This window comes from Spodoptera frugiperda, chromosome 4 (genome assembly GCF_023101765.2).
Source record: "Spodoptera frugiperda isolate SF20-4 chromosome 4, AGI-APGP_CSIRO_Sfru_2.0, whole genome shotgun sequence".
Taxonomy (NCBI): domain Eukaryota; kingdom Metazoa; phylum Arthropoda; class Insecta; order Lepidoptera; family Noctuidae; genus Spodoptera; species Spodoptera frugiperda.
The window spans coordinates 3,482,198-3,491,905 of record NC_064215.1 but is presented as its reverse complement, the minus strand read 5'-3'; the positions used below and the strand labels follow the sequence as shown (position 1 = coordinate 3,491,905).

General features: G+C 42.0%; 1 protein-coding gene across 1 annotated transcript in view; it reads right to left on the bottom strand.

Moving 5' to 3' along the window:
• Positions 1-209: 209 nt before the first annotated feature.
• The window catches only part of LOC118272387 (supervillin), a 204,800-nt gene continuing 195,301 nt past the window's right edge, over positions 210-9,708 (bottom strand). The window contains 9 exon segments of the mRNA XM_050693448.1: positions 210-1,723; positions 2,289-2,450; positions 2,930-3,126; positions 3,494-3,592; positions 3,686-5,361; positions 5,503-5,615; positions 6,315-6,472; positions 8,330-8,481; positions 9,128-9,296. Of these exon segments, the coding sequence (XP_050549405.1) occupies positions 1,637-1,723; positions 2,289-2,450; positions 2,930-3,126; positions 3,494-3,592; positions 3,686-5,361; positions 5,503-5,615; positions 6,315-6,472; positions 8,330-8,481; positions 9,128-9,296 (2,813 nt within the window). The 3' untranslated portion in view covers positions 210-1,636.

The window sequence follows — 9,708 nt, the reverse complement described above, 5'->3', positions numbered from 1 at the left end:
TGGGAGCTGTGTATAGGGGTTGCGAAAATTTAGTTATTATTGGTTAGGACCTCTAGTTTTTGAGATACGTTACGTGAAATTTTGGTTTCAGTTACTTACTATTTAATTTTGACTGTTGTTATTCTCCATCTACGTTGTATTTTCACTATATTTGGAAACTAAGGGGTTACTATCAGATGCAATGCAGATAGTAAAGAAAAATCACAAAATCAATTTAAGAATTTATTACATCATTTATTATACAGTACAAAATAATCCTCAAATACAATAATTATTTAAGTATAAGTAACACAACCAAAGCAAAATATTAAAAGTTGGATTTGAGATGTTCATGTCACCGTAGGCCTACGATAAAAGTGGCCGTAAATGCATTTAGGACATAAAATAAGTTTACAATAGTGGTATTTAGTTAACTAAAGTATGACTGTAGAGTTATTCTACTCATTGGCAGTAATTTTTACAGTACTGGCAATTTCTCCCCCGCGAACCAGATAGTCGTCGTACGACGTTCCCCGCTAGGCAATAAGCTAGAATATAAAAAATAAACTTCTAAAATTGTACACAACATACCAACAGCTTCAAAAATAAATTACAAACAGTGCGAGAGCTGTCACTGTCGCCTCGTTAGCAACACAAACGTCAGTAGAAACATTGTTACACAGTCGCAGTGCGGGACACTGGCAGACAATTCGGAATACCGTAAGATTACATATTAAAACTTTATCATGGTCCACCGAACGCACAGTATAAAAAGATGCAATGAGTAGATAAGATATGTGATGTGTTAAAATATACATAATAGTTGCTCTGGGCCATTGGAATTACTTACCAACAATTTCAACAACAGTCTGCTACGAATTTAATTTAGCACACGATTAGCGCAAATGAACAATATCACAAGTTACGATCAGTACTCAATTCCAAACGCCACAGAGCTATATAAGCCTACTCCTAAAGCGAATACAATAGTAAAGTACTTGTGTAAATCTAGCGGTTTATAACAAATAACCTTTACTTGACCAGACATTTGCTAAACGTTCCGCACAGACGCAGACGGGCGGCGCGCCTATATATAAATGTTACGTGATATTATTAGCAAAATTACTCTCTCCGGCGCGACGCACCGCCCGCTCGCATCTCACAATCCAATCGAAAAATATCACCAGTGTTACCATAGTCAGCCCGCCACATCCGTACCGACAGAGTTACGCAAAAATATATCTATAAAACTACAAAATATTACATCAAAATTAAATACATAGTTAAAACATTGATAATAATAGATGAGAAAAAACGATAGGTAAGAAATAAATAATAAAATAAAACGACTATATACAAACACGAGGCGCGGGTGCGGTTGTGGCGACGCGTCGACTCCAACTTTAAACAATTCCAAGTTCCAAATCCTTCAGATCAACTACTTGCCTAAGTCTACGGCGGTTACATGAAAATATCACGAGCGCGAATACATCGTTAGGTACATACATACCGTTAGTACAATCGTTACTATAGAATATAAGCGTGCTCTTAACATTAATTGTATCAAATCCTTTGACGACATTGTTCAGTAAAAAAGTACGAAAGAGCTGCGGTTGTACAAAATGTGTATATAACGTAGGGCCACGGAGCGAGCACGTCAGAACAGGCCCACGTCCTTCTTCATGTTGGTCTGTTTCCACGCGGGGAGCACCGAGAACTCTTCTTTGGTCATGCCGAAAGCCTCCTGCACGATTAAACATACATTTCATTAATATTTTCAGGTCAGTACGCTTAAATGAATAGACTGTTTTTAAATGCATTTTATTTAATGAAAAGGATACCTTTTGGAATAGTGACTGAAATCAATTCGATTGCCTAATTATAATAAAAAAACACGGAATTTATTATTATCTTTTGATCATATATTTACATGAATGCCTTCACCCAAGTATCCCTCGTCCGTGCAATTAATTTATAGTGCATTGTATTTTGTACAGTTACATAAAACAATATCAATTTTGCATTGTTTCTTAGAATTCCTAGTATCTTTTAATTACTGCTAAAAGTTTATATAAACTGAAAACATATTTTAATTTAAAAGCATGGTGGTTGTAAGCACCAAACAATTAAATCCAAGATCTCAGAGCCGTAAGACACAACTTATTTCCTAAAACTATCAGTTTTAGTGTCTTGTGTACTGAACTCTACAATATCATTAATTTTACAATTAAGTTCAATTATTGGCACTTTAGATTTATAATTGCATTTTCTCAATCGTATAACATAGAGAAGTATAATAAAGTACGTACCAGGAAATCAGGCGAGGACAGATGTCGCTCGAGATGGTGCGGGTCGACATGGTCGGGCAGCGGGCGGCGCTGCAGCGCGGCCAGCGACAGGACGGCGCCCGCCGACGTCAGCCGGGACAACTCCGCCGCCCCGCACACCACGTCGCCCGACTTGTGGCCTTGCTGCAATTGGCATTGCGTGCGTGGTATATATTCACAGTGCGAATGGAAGCGGTGGTTTGGAAACTTATACCATAACCTGAGTATTTTATAACTTATCTCATTAATTGCCGGTTTCACACCTACCAATTATAACGTAAGTTTGTATAAACAATTATCAGTACCCTTAATATGAGTTTGTTTAACGAAGTGCGTTCGGCGCACTGATTGGTTGGCTTATTCGGGCTGGCCAATCAGAGCACCAAACGCGCTCTCGTTCCAATTACTTTAAACGTAAAACAAACTCGTACTAAGAGTACAGGTGAGTGAAACAGACCTTAAGAATTTTGCATTTCCTATATTGAGTTTTTTTACACCATGTCCCACAAGCGACCCAAATATTTCACAATCACGTCCGATATTATTTGAAAACTTATGTTTCCATTGAGCCCCATTTCATTACAGCATTGGCATTATAAAAGCGAACCGAAATAGATACTTACGTTGATATTGGCTTCAGCCGCTTCATCGTGATCAACCCAGGTATCGAACAAGTCAGTGAAGGCCTGGGGTTCGAGGCCGGCAGCTACTAGACGTACGTCGGGTCGAGTCCCGGGTCGTGACACGCGCCAGTATGCGTCGCAAGTACGTAGTGCCGCTACTCGTAAAGCCTGCCAACGGGCCGCGAAGGCTCCAACACCTGGAGAAAATTAGAGAAAAAGATTAACAAACATTTTCCTCCGAGTTGCTTTGACTTTTGCCACTGAAAATTTAACGCATGAATAATAATTCACATTTTTTTATTTAAAAACAGGTTGCCCCACACTAGGATTTTCTCCTGTATCGTGGGTGCGTTTACAACCATACAAGTTCACAAACATATGACACCCAGACCCGGAACAACAATCTGTGGATCACACAAAGAGTTGTTCCGTGTGGGAATCGAACCCGCGACACGTTGCACGGCAGCCAGTTGCCCTGCCACCGCGCCAACTGTGCAGTCTTGTAAAATTTGTGGACAATCGTAGTTTTAATACCATAAAAAAAGTACATGAATGATGACGTACCAGCGTTCCTCTCGGCAGGCTCGAGTTCCCCGTCCTCTCCGCGCGGCCACCAGCCCTGCCACAGCCACACACACACTCCGTCGTCCAGCAGGAACAGAGCTACAAAGAGAAATAACTTATTATATAACCCGCTGTGCTATGATAATTAGTATAGCTACATATATGTAGCTATGAATGGTAGGAGTTTCTCACCTGGTTGCGAAGCCGAATACAACTCCTTTTGGTCAAAAGGGAAGGGTGTCACCAGGTGCTCGTGGCGGAGCGGAGACAACACCTCGTTGGCTTCGAACTGTCCGCCCAGGTCCGTGAAGTGGAACAACCGCGGCATGCTGGCTCCCACGTCGCGGCCCCCGCCCAGCACCGACATGTAGTGCTGCTTGTTGGCCACGCCTAGAGCTTCCAGCACCTCCTTCGGCTCCTCTCCCTCTCGGACCTCAGTAATCTTCACATTAGACACGTTCTCCCCGAACAAGTAGCTCGACTTCCTCGCTATCAGCTTGTTCGCCAACTCGATAGCAATGTCTTTAGTGTGCTTCATGCTCCTCGCTCCGTGCCAGATGTACAGGCAGCCCTTCTCCGTGTCCACCAGGAGCAGCGAGCCCCGACTGCGCAGCTGTCGCACGGAGCACGGCACCTGCAGGAGGTAGGCCTCGTTGGACAGGTTGCCGCGCGTCACGAACAGTCGGTACCGGCTCTTGTCGGAGCCTCTCTTGCCCTGGTGGATGACTAGATTCCCTTGGAACTGGTTGAGGAAGGCGGCCGGCTCGTTCCCTTGTGCGACGCGGACCTGTGGCCCCTTCTCCCTGTCGAGCTCGACAGTGAGCAGTGCGGCGGCGCCCTTCTCGTTGGAGCTGGCGTCCCGGCCCTGCCAACAGAAGTACGCGCACCGGTCTCTTCCCGTGACGTTATGCTTAGACGGCTTGCCGTTCAGCTCGCGACCCGTCATCGTGATCTGGTACTCCCATCTAATGATATAACTGTCGGCAGAGAAGAACTCGCCGATCTCAGATTCGTCCTCAACTTTTTGGAAATCGTACTCCTGTATGACCCACTTGCACACAGACTTGGTCTTGATGTCGTAGTGCCTCATGATTTCTTTGTCGTAGTAGTGCGTGCCGCGGCCGATGTGAGATCCTTCTAAAATGAGATCTGGATCCTGGTACTCGTTCGACCACATCTCCTCGGCATCACAGGGGTTAATTTCGACGCTGTTGCTCTTGTTTTCGGGTGATTTGACTTTGATGACTCGGGTGTAGTCGGGCCAGTCGAGGAATTTCTCCTTGAACAGAATGGTTTCCATGTGCTGTGTGATTTTGGATAGGATGGCCCACTCTGGTCGGCTGTTGGCGGATTTGGCGGGAGGGTCGGTGGCTTCTCGTGCTCCCTGGTACATGGCGGCGTTCAAGGGGTTGATGTGGCACTCCTCGTAGTTGTATCCCTCGTCGAACATCTCCTGCGCTAGTTGTGCCGCGCGGCGTCGGCTCTCGAGGGGGACATTCTTCCCGTACCAGATGTACATTTCGGAGCCGAAGTCAAAGACGATCACTTTGGTTTGGTTGAGCATTGCGATCTTGGGTACTTGTCCCCAGTACTCCTGGATGGGCACGAGCTCGTCGTCCATGACCTCGTAGCACATGTTGGTCTGCAGGATGCAGGACTCGAAGATCTCGTCCTCATCAGCGTGCCCTGTCTCTACTGGTCTGTAGTTCTCAACGTTTTCAGTGACGCCGAGGAGGGACCAGAACTGGTTCCAATGTTTGTTGCTGAAGTTTTTGATTTGTTCGTCTATCTTGATGATACCGGGGGAGTTCTTGCAGCCCATGTCTTTTGTGTTTTGGATGTGCATGGCGATGTCTGTGCTGCGGTTTCTGAAAGAAAAGATAATAATTATGTTTAAATGTAAATAACATAAATGGAGTGTCATTTTGTGGTCTGTTGTTCGTTTCAATTGATTATTGAATAAGACATTCTTATAGTAAAAATGACTGAACTTTATATAAAGTACTTACTTCTCAATAACGTTGGCATAGAGTCCGATGTACAAGAACAGCTGCTCTGACGTGATCAGCACGAAGCAGTCGCCGCGGTTAACGCTCGTGTGGACTGGCTCCACTAATCTCGTCTGCAAAAAACAAAATATATTTTATAAGAAAACAGCTTGCAAAAGTATGATTTGAGATGTTATTCTTCAAAAGGGATAATACTTGCACTGAGAAGACAAGGTATTCGTGAACTAAAATAAAACATTCAATTCATTTGAATATATGTATAATAATGATTCATCCATGTAGTTACTGATCGACTGATAACAAGTCGACGGTACATTTTGCAATAAATTTCCATCATAAGACTCTTTACCATTTATGAGGTAAGCAGGGTGTCAGAATTTATTCTAATCTAGCAGCACTTGGGAGCAAAGAAATGGAGCCACTAGCGTTTCATTCATTTTAAAGAACCCTCAATAACTTTTAAAATATATTAAACGTTTAATTATACGTTATACTCTAATTTTAAAGGTAATTAAATTGCCATTAATGCGACATACCTTACCAATCAATAACATACTTTTATTAGAAAATATTTACAAGAACTAAAAAAAAACATTCGTTGCCCCTTTTCTTTGCTCCCGAGTGTATGAATGTTTACGTTATAGAAGTAACTAGCAAACCGGGCGACTACGTTTCGCTACCAATGATTTTTCTCTTGAATTTTCTTTGCTATAAATCTCACGAAAGCAAAACCGTGGAAATCAGTTCGTGAATTCTGAAGTTATAGCGTCAGGAAAGAAAACCTGACTTATTTTTATAGAAGTAACGTGTACCTGCACCCTCCTCCTCCCCTTGACGTGCAGCAACATGAGCGGTCGGACCCCGTGCGTGGCGGGCGCGGCGGCGGCGCTGCGCAGCGCCACGGCCGCGAAGTCTTCCTTACTGGCGAGCGCCGCCAGGGCCTCCGCTGCTAGCCCGCCGTTACTGGCCACTGGGGGAGAAAGACAAAGGTTATAAACGTTTAGATTTAGATTTCAGCCATGATCGTCCCACTGCAGGGCAAAGGCCTTTTTTTTGAGGGGGAAAATCATCCAATGACTTTTCTCACCTTGGGCGAGGCGAGAGGGAGTGTCAGACTCTTACTGACTAAAAACCACCCCGTTCCTACTCCTGCTTATCGAACCAGAGCCCCGGTAAACCCGGGCAAAGGCAAAGGCCTATAAACATTTAATACAATTATATTAAATTAAAGCTAAGTTTCCCCAATGATCCGTAGGACTGTCTTAAAACGTAGACTGTTAAGTCTTGTTAGAACCGGAGCTGCGGACTACCTAGCGGGTTTACCGGAGCTCCGGCTCAAAGCAGGAGAAGGAACGGGGTAGTTTTTAGTCAGTAAGAGTCTGACACTCCCTCCCGCCTCACCCAATGCGGGAGAAGTCATTGGATGATTTTCACCGCTCAAAAAAAAAACGTTATAAACATTTAATACAATGAAATAAAATTAAAGATTTGAGTTTTCCAATGGTCCATAGAACTGACTAAAAACGTAAGCTGTTAAGTCTTGTTGAAAAAATACGATTGAACTTATTGTAGGATGCTATAAAGATAAATCGAATCGAAGTTAATAAAAAAGTCAATCTATCGTATACTCTTATGTTGGACAAATAATATTTATTGAATATCTTTTTACTAACGAAATTAAAAGACGTTGCAAAAGGCGAAATTAAAAAGAAGGGCCAAATTAAAAGTACCCTTAACCGACGAGCAACCTTGAAAAGACTAATGACTGTTGATGAAGCGAAAGAGTTATGTAAGATTCGTAGCAATTGGCGTTCCATAGTTTCTGCTTACTCCAGGCGTGAGGTTATATACCAATGTATTTTTTGAACCTTGTACCTACGACATTTTATTTAGTAGTTTATTTAATTAATTAATTAAATTACTCACTATTATAAATTCCCATATGCACAACTTGTATCTAACACTAAACTTAGCACAGTGCACAACACTTCAGAATCCTGATAGGACAATGAATCATTATGTTTGAAAACACTAAATATATACAAACACAAATCCGTTTACTTATGAAGTGTTGACAAGAAGCCGTACAAGAACGCTCATTACAGATAATATGAAATTATTCATAACATCGTACGATAGGAACATATTATAATATGTTATCTTGATAAAATCAGATGCCGGATATTTAGCTTTTATAAACACATCAATTTTCAATCATATTACTTGGTATTAAAGACTATAATTAAATGCTACTACTTTATATCTTAGCGCCTTGCATTTTTGCTTTTAATCTAGTGTCTGCTTTACCTCCCTTTGATATATGAAATGCTTTGCGTCATTGTTTAGCTCGTAAATTTGTAAAAATTTTCCTGTATTTTCATACTTCATTTATAAATAATATTTTTGTTCAATCAATCAACGGCTCGTGACAGTAAAATACTGGTCGGTCTATAAGGCTCGTCTAGATAAGTAGGTTTTGCTATGATTTGACGCTTGACAGACGGGTTAAAGATCAAAGTTTGAGAGATTCAGGTTGATCATAGACTAGCTCGCCTGCGGCTTCACCCGCGTTTCAGTAGGATAAAAAGTATCCTATTAGGGTCCTAGGGTTATCCTACCCAATTTAGCTCATGTCCTGTCTGTAAACCTAATTTCATTAAAATCTGTTCAATAGTTTCAGCGTTATTGACAGACAAATATCCACACAAACAAATTCTCACATTTACCCATTAGGGTGCAAAATCAAGAATAAAAGTACATTTTCCAAAAAATGCGGCTGAAGCTGATGGTAGAAGCTAGTAAATGAACATTATTGTGTATAACTTACATTTCTCGATGACATAGTTCTGTTTGAGCGTGGGTGGCGGTGGTACGTATTCGTCCCTGAGGTCGGTGCGGGCGGCGAGCGCCCGCAGCGGGTTGCGAGACGCCGCGTGCCGCCGACCCACGCGGGCGCGACGCGACCATTCGCTCGCCAGTCTAAGGAAGTAAGAAAGTGTTATAGAAGCTATATCTTTTATGATTATAACAAGATCACGTCACTGTGTGCAGAAGTTTAATATAAAAACCTGAAGATTGATAAAAAATGTCCGACTTTCTGAGTTTTTTAGTAGATTTTTATTAGAAACGCCAACAACAGGAAGAAAATAAGCAATGTCACTTGTGACTACGTTGAGGTTCGTGACAGTTCGGAAAGTGATAAGACTAACCATTTAAAATTACTTTTTCATTTTGGAAAACTATCACTTTCATAGTGCTTGACACCAAGCTTGCCAAAATTAATTACATAAATTAATGACTACAATAACAAATACATTTGAAAACGACTGCCTCGTTGGCCGAGTTGTTGCAACTGCGAATGCCGGGCAAGGGGTCTCGGATTTGATTCCCGGGTCTGGCAAAGCATTACTGGGCTTTTTTTTTCTGAAAAATATCCCAGTAGTAGCACAAGTCTACAATTGTGCCCAGTTTATGGCAATAGGCTCACCCCATATTACATGGGACTTATAACACAAACGGTGAAAAGTTGGTGTACATTGTATAGTGGCATTACGTGCCGTAATGTGCACCTCTGACTTCTCCTTCGGGGATAAAAGGCGTGACGTTGTAAAAAAAATGCACTCACAATTGCCTAGACCCGCTGTCGATGGCGTCGAGGTCGACATCGACACCCTCAGTGTCTGCCAGCCTCTCCTGCTGCAGGGCGGGCGTGAAGAACGCCTGGAACGTCTCGTCGTCGGTGCGGGGAACACGCACCGGCTGGCCTGTCTTCTCCGCGCCACAGGACTCATCTTCTGAAAGAAATAAGGGACTTATTAGAATTATTTGTTCGTGTAAGTTAGACATAAAATATTAAAAAAATTGAGAGCAGAGCGTGGGACTTGTGAAGTACTTTAATCCAAGAAATGTGGTAGAAAAAGAATAATGATGAGTGAGGATTATAGCCAGTCCGAAACGATGGAGAGTTTTTATAATATGATCCGAGAACTGATTCGTAACAGGATTCTAACTAGCTATTGAAAAAAAAACAATGTAATGGATACATAATATAAGAGAAGAATCACATGAAATATATGCACTTCTGCATTCTTATCATTATCTTGCTTCCACTAAAAAACTCTTTACCTAATTCGGTATTATCATAAGCAAATAATGGCGTGATCAGGGAAAATAGTGATTCATTTTTATAGATAGCGATAATTTAGA